Below are 18,650 nucleotides of genomic sequence, written 5' to 3'. Positions count from 1 at the left end.
CGCTGTAAAAATGAACATGGATTGACACGGAAATGTACCATAAATGCATATAAATTTCACAGTCAACACGTGGCTTTTTGGCTAGGTTTAAAATAAGGAAAGGTGCAGTTTTAAATAAACTAGGCAACATAATAGATGCACTTGTCCAGGTAGAAAAGTTCTTTAAAGGATTGTTTTTAATAAAGATTTAATGCGAAAGAAAGGCATGAGAGCCTACTGCACTGCAAAAAAAATGCTTTTCTTACTTAGAATTTTGTCTTGTTTCCAGCCAAAATATCTAAAAAAATATTAAATCAAGAAGGATTTTCTAGACAAGTAAAAATTATTGTCTTGTTTTTAGTAAAAACAAGTCAAAATAAAGTGAGTTTTTGTTTACAACAAGCTAAATAATCTGCCAATGGGGTAAGAAAAAAAATCTTATTTCAAGCAGACAACTAGATTCAGACAACTCATTCAGCTAAACTGATTTGACTGTTTTTTACATGCTTTAATATTTTTTTGTTACTAAAATTGAAAAATTTAAGTTTCTGTTTCAAAGTTTACAGATATATGGCTAATTTGTATGCCATTGATATGTTCAGTGTTCATGTAAACTGTTTAATAAACACTTCTGGCACTTTTTTCGAGGTCTCTTCATTAGTTTGGTTTTTCCTGTAAATGATTCAATAAATACCGTACCGTGAAGTTTTGATACCATTACATCCCTATTCTTAAGACAAGCTCTATTTACTTTTAACATTTATTTGAAAAAATAAAAATAAAATAAAAAATAAAAACCATTTTGCATTTTAAGCAGGAGTGAGAAACATTAGCAGAGACTAAACTGGCTTATGAAACTGAATGTTTGTGAACAATTGGAGACTCACAGGCCAGCTGTGAGTGATAGAGTGAATATGAGCTTGATGAAAATTAATTTACAGTATGTTCATCAACATTTAAAGGCGTCTTGGTTTGAGATAGCATACTTTTCCCTGTTGGTCCAAAAACAGCTTTTATTGAAACCAAGCTAAAAAGAAAACAGTGCAATCAAAGATGCCTCTGCAGAATCAGATCAATGGCTATTTCTACATCATGACATCTTTGTCTGACTGGCATGTTGGTGAGATTAGAAAAAGAAGAAAGATCACCCATTGACCCATAATGTATATATATATGTGACCCTGGACCACAAAACCAGTCTTAAGTAGCACGGGTATATTTGTAGTAATAGCCAAAAATACACTGTATGGGTCAAAATTATCGATTTTCCTTTTATGCCAAAAATCATTAGCATATTAAGTAAAGATCATGCTCCATGAAGATATTTAGTACATTTTCTACCATAAATATATAAAAACTTGATTTTTGATATTTTGAGTAATATACATTGCGAAGAACTTCATTTGGACAACTTTTAAGGCGATTTTCTCAGTATTTAGATTTTTTTTGCACCCTCAGATTCCAGGTTTTCAAATAGTTGTATCTCAGACAAACATTGTCCTATTTCAAACCATACATCAATGAAAAGCTGATTTACTCAGCTTTCAGATGACGCAAGAATCTCAATTTTTGTGGTCCATGGTCACATATGTCCTGTATCTTGTACCACAATTAAACACTGTTGACAGTTATTAGTAGCCACAGCATCTTATCTCTCAAATTTGATACTGATAACTTTTGTTATATGTGCAGCTTATTACTAAAATAACTATTCAGCCTGCAAATCTTTTATTCTGTATTATTTTTTAACATCTGACCTCAGCGTTTTCAGTTGACAGTTTGGATCCTGTAGTAAATCATTGAGCTGCTTCACTCCTGATTGTCCAGGATCATTTCCTGTGAGATCCAGCTCTATCAGGTGTGAAGGGTTTGATCTCAGAGCTGAAGCCAGAGCTTTATAACCTTCCTCAGTGATACTGCAATCTGAAAGTCTAAAAAAAGGAAAATGTAACATTCAGCTAATTAAACTATTGTTAAAAAAATCTCTACAATATAGTCTTGCCACAAAGTACCAGTACTTCAGTACTACGTCAATACTTCACACTTTCACAATACTACCGACATCAGCCTTTCCACAGTACCAGTAGTACAAAGTACAGACCCGCTGAGAGTCGGCTGATTTCAAACGTTTCAGTATTTGTGTGAGTGTCTGTAAGGAGTGTCAAAGGTTTAAATTTACAATGTGTTTTGTTGTGTTGAGCATTGTAACTGATCTCAGATGTTTATTGATCATGTGATCGCAATTAAAAATAAGAGATGTGTAAGTCAGACTTGCCAGAGGTTGTTCAGCTTGAACTCTGAACTCACAAACCATTTTGCTAACAAATTACAAACACAATACAAACAATAGATTTATTGTGTAGTTTAGCTCTAGTTTTATTTATTTATTTATTTTTTATCAATGTATTTTCTAGGTAAAGTTTTAAACTGTTCTTCAGTAACACTGAAGTTTGAAGGTCAAGAACAAAATTTTCAGAATGAGCGAAAGAATTAAAACTAAATTTTATATGTGGTATTTCTTACAGTTAGTTGTGATGACAGTTCAACCTTATCAGTAATAGAAACAATTTAAATTAAGCACTCTGCCCAAAATTTTTTAACAAATGAGATCATATACAGATTGTGTAGGTAACTATAAAGTTTACTCTGCTCTTCTCCCAGCTCACCAGTGACTTTAATGTCTTTCGGGAGGAGAGGATGAATTTGCGTGTTGTAAATCCCACAGCTCGGATTCAGCGCGAACAAACATGGTGGCGCCCTTTACCCAGTATAGATTAACTAATGCGGTCATTGTAAAAGTGTTTCAAATTTTAAATACATTTACTTGCACATATTTCAAAATTGGAATATCAGATATTTCATAATATAGTGAGCATGCTTGTGAATATTAATAATAAAAAAGGAAAAACTAAATAAAAGCGATCCATGTGTTTTACAGTGCTATTGCGCGTGGGTTTAATACACATACGTACTAGCAAAACCATACATTTATAGTTTGTAAAATACACACTGATGTATATAGAAGAAGCAATAATGATCCTACAAATATATTCCGACAACATATTTTATTGATATCATATACAGATTGTGTAGGTAACTAGAGTTTACTCTCTTCTTCTCCCAGCTCACCACAGACTTACTTTAATGTCTTTCGGGAGGAGAGAAGGAATTTCCATGTTGTAAATCCCACAGCTCGGATTCAGTTCAAACAAACAAGGCGGCACCCATCACCTGGTATAGATTAACTAACGCGGTCATTACAAAAGTGTTTCAACTTTTTAATACATTTACTTGCACATATTTCAAAATCAGAATATCATATATTTAATAATATAGTGAGCATGCTTGTGAATATTAATAATAAAAAAGGAAAAACTAAATAAAAGCGACCCATGTGTCTATGTCTATGTGCTATTGTGGCTGTGGTGTGGCACATGACGCGTCGCCATGGAAACAGTAAGGTGAAACATTCTAAAATAATGCTCGCTCAAAAAAAAAAAAAAAACTCACTTTGGGGGGTCAGGTAAAATATTTTAAACTCACATGTGAAAGGGTTAATGTATTGTTATATTCTAACAATACTTGTTAAACATAGTTTTGTAAAGAATATTGGTCACAATTTATTTTAAGGTTAAATTCTCACCATTAACAAACCATTAACAATGATTTTTCCTCAATAAACTCCCAATTTGTTGCTTATAAACACTTAGTAAAATTGTTAAGTTTAGGTATTGGGTAAGATTAGACATGTAGAATATGGTCAAGAAGAATATGTGGTAATACTTTAGAATAGGGAACACTTATTCACTATTAACTACGACTTTTCCCTTAATTAATTCCTAATGTGATGCTTATTAATAGTTACTTTACTAACTAGTTAAGAAATCGTGAAAAAAAAAGTGTTATCGAATTGATGCCTATACTAAAGTGTCACCAGAATATTTCAAACAAATCACACCTTGAGTTTTGGTTGAGCTGATTTTTTTTTTTTTTTTTTTCACACAACTTACCTCAATATCTCCAATTTACACTTTATATTCTTCAGTCCAGTGCAGAGCAGCTTCACTCCGGAATCTTTTAGATTATTATTATTCATGTTTAGCTCTATCAGACTGGTATCTGATCCAAGAACTGTAGCCAGAGCTGAACAGCTTTTGTCTGTTAAGTTACAATCATTTAACCTAGAAGGGACATAAATTACACAACAGAATTAGGTAAAACATATGCAATGTTTTTCCAAAATCAAATAATAAATATATTTTTCATTATTTTACATGATAACTAGCATTTTCTGTATATTAATATTTTTATTGACGCATTGACGTTATATACATATGTGCTTTATAGCAGAAGTTTAAGAGAAATACATAGTGAATGCAAGTGAAAATAACTATGAACCAGTGTGGTATATAATAACAAGACTGCAAACTTAATCATATCAGATTTGATACATGAATGTCTAAATCCTCTAAATCAGGGTTTCTCAAATTTATTTTCTGGTGGTTTGTGACCCATAGTCAGGGGGTCCATTGATTAAATTTAGGGCAATATGATTTCCATGATATGCAAAATGTGCATAGAATCACAGAATCCAGTCAAATGGACTTTACTGTATAATGCGGAATGTCATGGGTAATGTGTGAATAATAGTTTTGTGAAAATAAATCAAAAGTCAGTCAGTACACTTAATCATTTCATAATATAGACTCGTGTCAAAATGGTGCAGACAAGCAGTTTCATCTACAACACAAACTCAAGCACACGTGGCATTTGCTGTGTTTTCAGTGATTGTTGTTTTACTTTATGAAGACATGAACTGCTTATCACTTCACATGCATTTAAATTGAGAAAGACTACTGTCATATCATATACACACATACACACACAAACTCAAAGTTCTACACAACCACCCCCCAGTAGACATCTTTTTTTTTTTAGAATTATGATGTTAAAATGTATCAAATATGATACAACAGGCTTTTGATAAACTATTATTTTTTATTACATTACATTGCATTACACTGCACCCCACCCCCATCCAGTGGCGCCGCTAAGGGGGGGAAAGTTAGGACAATTCTAAGGGCCCACGCCATTTAGGGGCCCCCAGAGATCTGCTTTTGTGTGGTAGGGGGGGCCCAACCTCTTATTTTGTCATAGGGCCCAAAATTGCGAGCGGCGCCCCTGCCCCCATCCCACAATTAAAACTACAGGTTATTAAAAATACAGGGCAACCACTGATATATGCAGTTTATTCAAGTGTATTATAATAAATAAATATTAATTGGTTTATATTACAAGCTTTCAGAATTTCAGCTTACACACTGGCCATATAAATAACTAGCTTGACAAAATGTACTAAATTACTTACAGAGCTCTTTTGGAGGTTTTGATGACAGTTGATAATCTAATGAGACACTCATCTGACTTCTTGAATTTCTGAAGCTCAAACTCCTCTAGCTCCTGCTCTGATGTCAACAAAACAAAGGCTAAAGCAGACCACTGGGCAGGCGAAAGATCAGCAGATGAGAGACTTCCTTTGCTAAGGTGGGTCTGAATCTCTTTCACCAGAGTTTGGTCATTCAGTTCATTCAGACAGTAGAACAGATTGATGGACCTCTCTGGAGACAGATTATCCTCTAATTTCTGCTTGATGTACTGAACTATTTCCTTTTTGCTCTGGTCATTTCCATCTTGCTGTGTCAACAGACCATGTAGAAGTCGTTGATTGGACTGGAGTGACAAACCAAGGAGGAAACGAAGAACAAGGTCCAGGTGTCCATTGTCAGACTCAAGTGCCTTGTCCACAGCAGTCTTGAGCAAATCAATCATGATTTCACTTTTGTTTTCCTGTTCTGTAAAGTCTTGATCAAACACACTTTTCTTGTTGATGTCTAGAAACAAATGTGCATAAAGTGCTGCAATAAACTCTTGAATGCTCAAGTGAACAAAGCAGTACATGGTACCAAGAATGATCCCCGTCTCCTCCCTAAAGATCTGAGTACACATGCCTGAATACACTGATGCCTTATAGACATCAATACCACATGCTTCCAGATCTGTGTCATAGAATATCACATTGTTTTTTTCCAGCTGATGAAATGCCAATTTTCCCAGTGAAAGTATGGCATCTTTATCCCAGGAAACATCTGGTGTATATTCTCCATGATATTTTTGTCTGCTTTGCAAGATCTGAAAGCGGAGAAAGTGTGTGTACATTTGTGTCAGTGTCTTTGGAATGTCTTCAGTATGTGTTTTAGAGGGGTCCTCAGACTCATTGCTTTTCAGATCATTTTTTCTTTTCTCTTCCAAAATGTTCTGGAGAACAGTGGCTGAAATCCAGCAGAAGACTGGGATGTGGCACATGATGAAGAGACTCTTTGATTTTTTAACATGATCAATGATTTCACTGGCCATTTTCTGATCTTTGAATCGTTTTATGAAGTACTCTTCCTTTTGTGCATCATTGAATCCTCGTATCTCTGTCAACCGGTCGATACAGTCAGGAGGAATCTTACTGGCAGCTGCTGGTCTGGTGGTGATCCAAACAAGAGCAGAAGGAAGCAGATTTCCCTTGATAAGGTTCGTTAGGAGAACATCCAGAGATGCTGGTGAAGATAAATCAGACAATGTCTCATTGCCCTCAAACATAAGAGGAAGACGAAATTCATCTAATCCATCAAGGATGAACAGGACTTTGAATTTATTCCTTCTTGTAAGGTTCAGTCCTTTTGTCTCTGGGAAAAACTGGGTTATAAGGTCCATCAAACTTAGTTTTTCTTTCTCTTTTAAGTTCATTTCTCTGAATGGAAGTGGAAATATAAAGCTGATATTTTGATTTTCTTTTCCTTCAGCCCAATCCAGAACAAACTTTTGCACAGACACTGATTTTCCGATGCCAGCAACTCCATTTGTCAGTACAGTTCTGATCTCCTTCTCTTGATCAGGTGCTTCAAACAAATTTTTGCATTTAACCTGTACCTCTTGTAATTCATGACGCCTGGAAGTAACTTCAATCTGTCTTACCTCATGTTCAGTATTGACCTGTTCACTACAACCCTGAGTGATATAGAGATCTGTGTAGATGTTATTCAGAAGTGTAGAGTCACCTTGCTTTGTAATTCCTTCAAACACACATTGATACTTTTTCTTTAGGCTACATTTTAGCTGATGAAGGAAGAACAGCTCATCTAAACACAGGAACATAAATACAGAGATTTGTAATCTTAATTTCTCTCCTGCATGTATACATGTCAATCTGACAGATGGTCATGAATCTCTTACCTTCTAGAGTATCAGCAGCTTCATCTTGCTTCATCTCTCTCAGGAAGTAGAGTGTGAAATCAAGAGCTGCTTCTTTAATACTGCATCTGTTCTCATTAAAGTCCGTCACAAAGTACTCCAAGTTCTCTTTTTGTAATATTTTCTTAAATTTTTCCAATTCATTCTTTAGAAATACAATTATTTTGTTCTCAAGATCCTACAAACAGAAAAAAAAAATCTACATCTATATTTGGTCTAAACTATTTATCCTATTTGTTTGTTATAAATAAAATATTACTGAAAATGTGTTTTCTTACCTGGAAGATCCCTCGGAGCTTGTCTGTGAAATTCCTGTTAGTTCGGAAATCTGAATCGAACGCGTCATATTGAAGCCTGTTAGCAAATAAAATAATAAACCTCACTTTTAGAAAAAAAATATTAGAGAAATAATTTGCAGAAAAAAGTTCAACTCTGTTTAAGTTCATGCTGTCAGGATCTATTTAAATGCACATTTTAGTAAAAATGGTCTTTTATTGTAGTATTGTCTGTCCCAGAAGCAAACATCATGCATGGGGCTGATCAATAACACTATAATCACAATAGTTATAGTCTAATGAGAATTGTTTTTTGTTATTGTTTATATTTATTTATATATATGCTGTGCAGCAGTTAAGTGCATGGACCAAAATTAAATGATTATTACAACAAAAAAAAAATACATAATTATAAATCACATCAAAATATTTTTGTAGATCATGAATGAATATCCTTGTGAAAATTAGTTAAGAAAATAAAATATATAATCTGTTATATATTTCTAACAGTCTATGTGTGACTGTCACAGTTCTGTCTGTCTTGTCATTAGTTTTTCCCATTTGTCTTCCCCCCGTTGATCTGTCATTTGGTTTAGCCCTTCGTCATTGTGATTCCCTGCACCTGTCCTTGTAATTATTAGTCATCTGTGTCACCTGTGTTTATTGATTAGTCTGTCTTTAAAAGTCTGTCTTTGATTTCAGTTCCCTGTCGGTCCTTTTGGTTGAATAGATGTGTGTGATGTTCCTGACTTGTTCCTGCCTTGTTCCTGTCGAAGATTTATATTAAATATATTGTATTTGGTAATTCCTGTCGTCCGTCTCGTCAACTCCTGCACGCACCCGTAACATAAGGACCGACCAACTACAGTTTACCTGGCGTCTTTCCCTGCGTTTATTTTTTCGTTTTTGTATCAGTGTTTGTTTTATATTTTTTCCCTCATGGATGACCCCAACGTTGCCATCATTCTCCTGAAGCAGGGGAGACGCTCTCTCGAGGACCACACCAGAGACTTTCTGTCCCTCGTTCCATCAACTCACTACCCGGACAGCTGCTTGTGCACGTTCTTCCACCACGGACTTAATGACAACATCAAGACGCAGCTGTCCGGGGAGGGTCCTCGAGAGAGCTTTGCCGGATTCGTCGAGTGGGTGCTGGCGTCCAATGGATCTTCCTGGACTGTCGATTTCATCGAGGAGGACGTCAGCCCCGCTCACAACCCAGAGAGCAGCCAACCATCGCCCCGACATGCAGAGCTGGAACCCGAGCGCACCGCGGATGCAGGACTAGAGCCGCGAGCGACAGAGCCAGAGTCCTCTCCGGCTGATCAGGTGCGTGAGTCGGATTCTACATCTCTGACGGTGGATTGCGACGTGGAGCTAGGGAGGGAAATGGAGAGCCCTGCCCACTGCAACTCCGCTGGGGGTGAGCTGGATATCTCTGGGGACTTAATTGACTTTGTTTCTGAGACTGTGGATATTGACACGCCGGATTTAATAGACTTTTTCTCTGAGCCACTGACGCGCATTGACTTCCCTCCCACCCGCCCTCATCTGTCCGAATCTGCCTGGTCCCCGCTGGTTCCGCCCAGCCGCCCTGAGTTCCCGCTGGTTCCGCCCAGCCGCCCTGAGTTCCCGCTGGTTCCGCCCAGCCGCCCTGAGTTCCCGCTGGTTCCGCCCAGCTGTCCTAAGTTCCCCAAGTCCGCAGTCAGTCCCCTTGCTCACCCTCAGCCCACCATCTCTGCAGTGGGCTCGCCGCAGGGATGCCTGCTCACTTCGGTGGCAAGGCTGGAGGTTCCCTCAGCTCCGCCTCCAGCCTCCGAATCCAGACCTCCACCTCGGTCCTCCGACCCTGCGGCTCCACCACGGCTCTCAGCGCCCTCCTCTCCACCGTCGCCCGTCGGTCCACCAGCTCCACCGGGCTCCATCGTCTTTCCGGCTCCGCCCTGGTCAGTCGTCACCCCATCGGATCCTCAGGACTCTGCTCCTCCGGCTGCGCCTCGTCACGCCGTCCCACCGGCTCCTTGGGACTCCTCCTTCCTGCGGGCACAGCCTCCATCCTCTGTCGCTCCGGCTCCGCCGCGGATCTCCGGGACTCCGTCTCCGCCTCGGCCGCCAGAGCCCGTTCCGCCTTGGCCCTCCGGATCCGCGGTGTCGCCCTGGATCTTCGGCTCTCCATCTCCGCCTCGGGTTCCTCTGCCAGCTGCTCTGCCTCTGTCGGTCGGCCCCACGGAGTCGGCGGTCCGTCCTCCACCATGGCTCCTCCCTCCGTCGGCTCCTCCGTGGGCCGTCATCCTGGCTGCGATCTGGGTCCTGTTCTCCTGCTTCAGGTCCCTCCTGTGTCTTCCCTGGCTCCTCCCACCGTCGTCGCCCCCTTGGACTGTCTTTTTTGTCACATGGACTCTTGTTTTTGTCCCCCTTCCGGGGTTGCGTCCTCCGCCGAAGCCCCCGCCCTCATTGACTCTGTTTTCTGGTTATCCGCCCCTCTTGTCTGTTTTTGTTTTTTCTACGGCGCGAGGACGCGCCTTTCCGGAGGGGGGCGTAATGTCACAGTTCTGTCTGTCTTGTCATTAGTTTTTCCCATTTGTCTTCCCCCCGTTGATCTGTCATTTGGTTTAGCCCTTCGTCATTGTGATTCCCTGCACCTGTCCTTGTAATTATTAGTCATCTGTGTCACCTGTGTTTATTGATTAGTCTGTCTTTAAAAGTCTGTCTTTGATTTCAGTTCCCTGTCGGTCCTTTTGGTTGAATAGATGTGTGTGATGTTCCTGACTTGTTCCTGCCTTGTTCCTGTCGAAGATTTATATTAAATATATTGTATTTGGTAATTCCTGTCGTCCGTCTCGTCAACTCCTGCACGCACCCGTAACAGTGACCAACACTAAGCAGTACCAGAAATACCTTTTGGTAGATGATGTTTTTTCCTCACTGAAGCCTGGTCCTTCTTCTTTTGACTGGTCACTCTTAACAGACACAGAGCTGAACACATGTGAACCTGATTTTACACTAATGACAAAAAAAGAACAGACTCTTATGGTCATTCTGATACAATGAAAATGTTATTACTTCTTATTTTATTATTGTCAAGTTTAGCACCGCAACAGGGATTTGGATGGGTGTAATTTCAAATTTGTTTTGCATCTAATACATAGAAGCTTTTACTAGTAAAATTATAATTGTAGAGCTCTGAACTGGATATATTATGAGTAAGAACTGAATTTAGACAGCTGTGTAATTGCATTTTTACTAGTAAGAACTAAATTAGAGAGCTCTGTATTTAGTAAAAAATGCAAATACAGTGAGCAATGCAGGGAACATTTTAAAGCAAAACGATCTGCCACAGGGTCTGGCTTACCTCTGTTTCTGTGAGAGACTCATCTCGGACGGAGAGTCGTTTTCTCGTTCCTCTGACATACTGCATCTAAACAGCTCAATGGGATCTTTGTGTTGCTGAAGACAATCAGATGCTGGACATGACAATGTGTCCCTGAGGTCAATATCGTGATAGTTCAGAGGAAGAAATGATGATGAATAATTAAAACAAACGACAAATGTTGAGTTAAAAAACGAGCAATATAAAAACAAAAATTATGACATGAAATGTTACTAAATGGTATCATCCTCACTTCAGATCACTTCTCAATTTCCCCAAATAACTGTAATCATGGAAATATTCAAACTTACATGTTGCAGTTTAGACGGTTTTGTGCAGCAGGAATAGAATCTAGAAGTTTTTAAAATAATTCGATTTATGAGCGCTGTTAAACACACCTGTGCAATCCTTCACGATTGTTGTTTGTCACATGATACGATTTCATCTTGGAGAAATTTCAAGCCAAAGTTGTCAGACAGCTTTAGTGCATCACCGCCACCAACTGGACAACCAAGCACTTCACCTGGCTTCTAACCATTTGGCCATAGATCCAACAAAGGCCCCTTCAGCCTTTTCCATGTAAAAATAATTATTTTTTTCTCTTAACAAATATAGACCATATCTTCATCATTTGGAGAGGTCAGACATGCGATACAGTTAACTTCTTTTAATAATGTTGCATATTGTAATCCCTTTATTTTGGACATATCTTACTTTGCAATTATTTGAAATGAAACAAAGGAAAAAAATAAAGGGACTCACTTTAAATGAACATACTTTCCAGAAGGCCAACAACTCACTAAATGTATTTTTTATTGGTTTTATGAAGTATTCTAATTTGTTGAGATGAATTGGTGGGCTTTTATTAAATGTGAGCCAAATTATCACAATTAAAAGAACCAAAGACTTAAACTACTTGTCTGTGTGCATTGAATTTATTTAATACACGAGTTTGACAATTTGAGTTGAATACTGAAACATTCTAATTTACTGAGATGCACCTGTATATTTTATTTAATTTTGTCTAATTAATAGACTAGCCTAAATATACTGTTTCATTGACGAGTGAATCATTCACGTACTTTCATTTGTAAATCATCATGCACAGGCATAAATACAATCATAAAGTCAAATCTTTATTGCCATTAATTGCCGTTTACAGTATTTGCTAAATATATATGGTAGCAAATATTAGTGTAGAAAATTTAAAGGGATAAGGAAGCTGGTTTGGTTATTGCTACCGGAATGGTGAGCCCATTAAAACTCATTGTCAATAATCTCATTTTCCTAGTTTATTCTCTCAACATAGGAGTAGACATTTTCCATGGCAACATGTGCTGTAAATTGTTGGTTTCTGATAAACCATAAGCAAATAGAATCAATTAGTAATATACACAACATCTTAGCACAAACCATAGTCAAAATTAACTTCAACAAATCCAAAAGATCAAAGAAACTAAACATACTTCAATATAAACCCATAAATCAAAAGAACTTACATTGTCAACAACACAGGCCATGCATGAGTAGAGAGTCAGCTTCTCACACACAAATGCTGCGTCCCAATTCGCATACTATCCGTCCTAAATAGTATTCGAAAATAGAATTAGTATGTCCCAAATCATAGTATGTTCAAAAAAGTATTCCAAAGATTCCCGGATGGTCTACTACTTAACTTCGGAATTCGAAGTGCGGATCAATGCACACTCTAACGGCTAATATTGCCCACAACACATTGCGCGGTGAACGAGGATTCGATTAGAACTACAAACACGCATAAAAAGTGTTAAAAAACTACATACATGGAGGATATGCGTGACCAACGGACAGGTAGAGAGAAAGGGGTTTGAGTGATAAATTATCAATGTGCAACCTGATGAAAGAATTTTTTTTATGTTATCCGCGTTATATTTCATGTGCAGCAACATTATGAACTTTTATAATGATAGGTTTGGTCATTAACATTTAAATGCATAATTATGCAAACACAAAAGCAGAGTTCTCGGCATGAAAGACTCGTGAAAGAACGTGCCTCTTCATTTCTCTCTAATACGGTAGGAAATTAAATTAAAGGAAATGTAGATAATGTTAACTGTGATGATTGACAGGGCAGTTTAAACAGTGACAGGATTCAGGTAACTAAGCAACAGAGCGTCCTTTAAAAAAGCAGTTATGACGAAGTAGTATGTCCCGAAGCTCGCCTACTATTCTGCTACATACTCAAAAGTATGTACGTTTTCGTCACAAAAAGAGTACATACTTTTAGGGCATAGTATAAGTAGGCGAATTGGGACGCAGCAATAGACTGAGACAGAGTCTTGATTAGTAAGAAGCCACAGGTGTTCTTATCAGGACTCAGTCAACCAATCAGAACACAACAGAATTTTCTACAATTAGAACGGTAAAGTGATACACAATAAATATAAAAATATAGCCCTTAGTCACTTATAATTTATTATTATTATTAGGCTATTATTATTTTAATAACTGGTTAGGGCTATATTTTTTCTAAAGCCTGACAATTATACCAATACAGTTTTTACATTATGATTGTATTTATGCCCATGTGTGATAAAAAATTAGCGTGTTTTCATTTACAAATGAAATTACGAGAATGATTCATTCCTCAGTGAAATACTATAGTATTTATAGGCTAGTCTATTAATAAGATGAAACTAAATAAATTTTATGGTAAATTCAACCCTTAAACTGCATTTCAGTAAAAATCAGTGTCATATAGCATATGTCAAGCATTTACAGTATCATTTACATATAGAAAGCTAAGAATAATAATAGAAATTAAAGCTGCAAGCAGCGATGAACGGGCCCTCGCACACGGGCTCACCGCCGACCGGTGGCTTTAGGAACACAGCAAATGGTGGGTAGTATGCTTTTAATACAGTAAAAATAGGAGAAATATGTAAAAGTCACTTAAATGTGCCAAATTTCCTGCTGCCAGCTGGTGGCGCTATGCCTATAACTGATTATTGGCATGTAGATGTGTTCAGGCTGGCACTTTCATCAAACATATGAAGTTTGGTGCAGATTGACCTTGGTATGTTTGAGTTAGTGAAAGATGTGATATATCCTGCTGCCAACAGGTGGCGCTATGATAATATCTGAATATTGGTCTTTAGGTGTCTTCAGGCCAGGACTCTCACCAAACCTGTGAAGTTTGAGGCAGTTTGGACATTTTATGGCTGAGTTATAACAACTTCTATGTCCATGGCGAAACATCAAACTTTGTCATGCAGCCACAGACACGCCCTTTAACGAAAACTCAAGATCTTCGCAATTTACCATCTCTAAGGCCTCTAGATCAGACTGACCAAATATAATGTTGATATCATTAAATCTCTAGGAGGAGATTGATACAAGTCATTTCCTGTTGCCAACAGGTGGCGCTGTGATTATAATAGAATATTGGCCTCCAGATGTGTTCAGGCCAGGACTCTTATCGAATATGTGAAGTTTGAGGCAAATCGGACATTTTATGGCTGAGTTATAACAAGTTTTATCTCCATGGCGAGACCTCGAAACTTGTCAGGCCGCCACGGACACGCCCTTTACCGAAAACTCAAGATCTTCACAATTTAACATCACTGAGGCCTTTATATTAGACTGACCGATTTTGGTGTTGATCTGTATAAATCTCTAGGAGGAGTTGGTTGTAGAGTACAGCATGACACTTCCTGTTGCCAGCAGGTGGCGCTATGACTATAACTGAATATGGATATGTAGATGTCATCAGGTCAGGAGTGTTATCACACATGTGAAGTTTGGGACAGATCAGACATTTTATGCCTAAGTTATAGCAACTTCCTTTTTCATGGCGAAACATCGAAATTTGCGAGGCCGCCACGGACACGCCCTTCGATGAAAACTCTAGATCTTCACAATTTAACGTCACAAAGGGCTTTAGATTAGACTCACCAAATTTGCTGTTGATCGGAGTAAATCTCTAGGAGGAGTTCGTTCAAGTACCACGCCTGAAAATGGCAAAAATGACACAAATTTTGCTAAGAAAATTAATAATAACCGACTTCCTGTTGGGTTTCGGATTTTGTCCCAGGAGGCTTTTTTGTAGGTATTGGTGAGCTACATGTGTGTACCGATTTTCATGCATGTACGTGAATCATAGCTGAAAGCGCACACCGCGGAATGTGTAAAGGTGGCGCTATCGAGCCGTTTTGCCACACCCATCTCTGAAACCCATATCAGACATCCATTTTCGCCAGGTTTGATGTGTGTGCAAATTTTCATGAGTTTTCGGGTATGTTTAGGCCCTCAAAAATGCGATTCATTCCGGAGAAGAAGAATAATAATAATAATTAAAGCTGCAAGCAGCGATGAACGGGCCCTCGCACACGGGCTCACCGCCGACCGGTGGCTTTAGGAACACAGCAAATGGTGGGTAGTATGCTTTTAATACAGTAAAATAGGAGAAATATGTCAAAGTCACTTAAATGTGCCAAATTTCCTGCTGCCAGCTGGTGGCGCTATGCCTATAACTGATTATTGACATGTAGATGTGTTCAGGCCACCACTTTCATCAAACATATGAAGTTTGGTGCAGATTGACCTTGGTATGTTTGAGTTAGTGAAAGATGTGATATATCCTGCTGCCAACAGGTGGCGCTATGATAATATCTGAATATTGGTCTTTAGGTGTCTTCAGGCCAGGACTCTCACCAAACCTGTGAAGTTTGAGGCAGTTTGGACATTTTATGGCTGAGTTATAACAACTTCTATGTCCATGGCGAAACATCAAACTTTGTCATGCAGCCACAGACACGCCCTTTAACGAAAACTCAAGATCTTCGCAATTTACCATCTCTAAGGCCTCTAGATCAGACTGACCAAATATAATGTTGATTACATTAAATCTCTAGGAGGAGTTTGATACAAGTCATTTCCTGTTGCCAACAGGTGGCGCTGTGATTATAATAGAATATTGGCCTTCAGATGTATTCAGGCCAGGACTCTTATCGAATATGTGAAGTTTGAGGCAAATCGGACATTTTATGGCTGAGTTATAACAAGTTTTATATCCATGGCGAGACCTCGAAATTTGTCAGGCCGCCACGGACACGCCCTTCAACAAAAACTCAAGATCTTCGCAATTTAACATCGCTAAAGCCTTTTTATTAGACTGACCGATTTTGGTGTTGATCTGATTAAATCTCTTGGAGGAGTTTGTTGCAGAGTACAGCATGACACTTCCTGTTGCCAGCAGGTGGCGCTATGAGTAAAACTGAATATGGGCATGTAGATGTCATCAGGTCAGGAGTGTTATCACACATGAGAAGTTTGGGACAGATCGGACATTGTATGCCTGAGTTATAGCAACTTCCTTTTTCATGGCGAAACATCGAAATTTGCGAGGCCGCCATGGACACGCCCTCCGACGAAAACTCTAGATCTTCACAATTTAACGTCACAAAGGGCTTTAGACTAGACTCTGCAAATTTGGCGTTGATCCGAATAAATCTCTAGGAGGAGTTCGTTCAAGTATGACGCCTGAAAATGGCAAAAATGACACACATTTTGTTGAGAATATTAATATTAACCGACTTCCTGTTGGGTTCCGGATTTTGCTCCAAGAGGCTTTTTTGTAGGTATTGGTGTGTTACATGTGTGTACCGATTTCCGTGCATGTACGTGAATCACAGCTGAAAGCGCACACCGCTGAACGTCTAAAGGTGGCGCTGTCGAGCCATTTTGCCACACCCACTTCTGAAACCCATATCAGACGTAAATTTTCGCCAGGTTTGATGTGTGTGCAAAGTTTCATGAGTTTTCGGGTATGTCTAAGCCCTCAAAAATGCGATTCATTTTGGAGAAGAATAATAATAATAATTAAAGCTGCAAGCAGCGATGAACGGGCCCTCGCACACGGGCTCACCGCCGACCGGTGGCTTTTGGAACACAGCTAATGGTGGGCAGTATGCATTTAATCCGGTAAAAATAGGAAAAATTATGTCAAAGTCACTTAAATGTGCCAAATTTCCTGCTACCAGCTGGTGGCGCTATGCCTATAACTGACTATTGGCATATAGATGTGTTCAGGCTGGCACTTTCATCAAACATATGAAGTTTGGTGCAGATTGACCTTGGTATGTTTGAGTTAGTGAAAGATGTGATATATCCTGCTGCCAACAGGTGGCGCTATGATAATATCTGAATATTGGCCTTTAGGTGTCTTCAGGCCAGGACTCTTACAAAACCTGTGAAGTTTGAGGCAGATCGGACATTTTATGGCTGAGTTATAACAACTTCTATGTACATGGCGAAACATCAAACTTTGTGACGCCGCCACGGACACGCCCTTTAACGAAAACTCAAGATCTTCACAATTTAACATCTCTAAGGCCTCTAGATCAGACTGAGCAAATATAAAGTTGATATCATTAAATCTCTAGGAGGAGTTTGCTACAAGTCATTTCCTGTTGCCAACAGGTGGCGCTGTGATTATAATAGAATATTGGCCTTCAGATTTGTTCAGGCCAGGACTCTTATCGAACATGTGAAGTTTGAGGCAAATCGGACATTTTATGGCTGAGTTATAACAAGTTTTATATCCATGGCGAGACCTCGAAATTTCTCAGGCCGCCACGGACACGCCCTTTACCGAAAACTTAAGATCTTTACAATTTAACATCGCTAAGGCCTTTATATTAGACTGACCGATTTTGGAGTTGATCTGTATAAATCTCTAGGAGGAGTTGGTTGTAGAGTACAGCATGACACTTCCTGTTGCCTGCAGGTGGCGCTATGACTATAACTGAATATGGGCATGTAGATGTCTTCAGGTCAGGAGTGTTATCACACATGTAATGTTTGGGGCAGATCGGGCATTTTATGCCTGAGTTATAGCAACTTCCTTTTTCATGGCGAAGCATCGAAATTTGCCAGGCCGCCACGGACACGCCCTCCGATGAAAACTCTAGATCTTCGCAATTTAACGTCACAAAGGGCTTTAGATTAGACTCACCAAATTTGCCGTTGATCCGAATAAATCTCTAGGAGGAGTTCGTTCAAGTATGACGCCTGAAAATGGCAAAAATGACACAAATTTTGCTAAGAAAATTAAAAATAACCGACTTCCTGTTGGGTGTCAAATTTTGCTCCAAGAGGCTTTTTTGTAGGTATTGGTGAGCTACATGTGTGTACCGATTTTCGTGCATGTACGTGAATCACAACTGAAAGCGCACACCGCGGAACGTGTAAAGGTGGCGCTATCGAGCCATTTTGCCACACCCACTTCTGCAACCCATATCAGACGTAAATTTTCGCCAGGTCTGATGTGTGTGCGAAGTTTCATGAGTTTTCGGGTATGTCTAAGCCCTCAAAAATGCGATTCATTTTGGAGAAGAATAATAATAATAATAATAATAATAAACGAAGCAGATCCAATAGGGTCCTCACACCATCGGTGCTCGGGCCCTAATAATAATAATTAAAGCTGCAAGCAGCGATGAACGGGCCCTCGCACACGGGCTCACCGCCGACCGGTGGCTTTAGGAACACAGCAAACGGTGGGCAGTATGCTTTTAATACAGTAAATGTAGGAAAAATAGATCAAAGTCACTTAAATGTGCCAAACTTCCTGCTGCCAGCTGGTGGCGCTATGCCTATAACTGATTATTGACATGTAGATGTGTTCAGGCCAGCACTTTGATCAAACATATGAAGTTTGGTGCAGATTGACCTTGGTATGTGTGAGT

At 39.1% G+C, this 18,650-nt stretch overlaps 1 protein-coding gene across 1 annotated transcript in view; it reads right to left on the bottom strand.

Annotated features, from left to right (window-relative positions):
- LOC141338727 (uncharacterized) overlaps positions 1 to 10,964 on the bottom strand; it is a 228,224-nt gene extending 217,260 nt beyond the window's left edge. Inside the window, exons 1-7 of the mRNA XM_073844341.1 lie at positions 10,906 to 10,964; positions 10,452 to 10,556; positions 7,557 to 7,632; positions 7,261 to 7,456; positions 5,348 to 7,166; positions 3,990 to 4,160; positions 1,737 to 1,910 (exon numbers count right to left, since the gene is read on the bottom strand). Of these exons, the coding sequence (XP_073700442.1) occupies positions 1,737 to 1,910; positions 3,990 to 4,160; positions 5,348 to 7,166; positions 7,261 to 7,456; positions 7,557 to 7,632; positions 10,452 to 10,556; positions 10,906 to 10,964 (2,600 nt within the window). The remainder of the gene's footprint in view (positions 1 to 1,736; positions 1,911 to 3,989; positions 4,161 to 5,347; positions 7,167 to 7,260; positions 7,457 to 7,556; positions 7,633 to 10,451; positions 10,557 to 10,905) is intronic.
- Positions 10,965 to 18,650: the final 7,686 nt, after the last annotated feature.

Source organism: Garra rufa, chromosome 7 (genome assembly GCF_049309525.1).
Source record: "Garra rufa chromosome 7, GarRuf1.0, whole genome shotgun sequence".
Classification (NCBI taxonomy): Eukaryota; Metazoa; Chordata; class Actinopteri; order Cypriniformes; family Cyprinidae; genus Garra; species Garra rufa.
The sequence above is the reverse complement of the archived record's forward strand: the minus strand, read 5'-3'. Positions and strand labels throughout refer to the sequence as shown.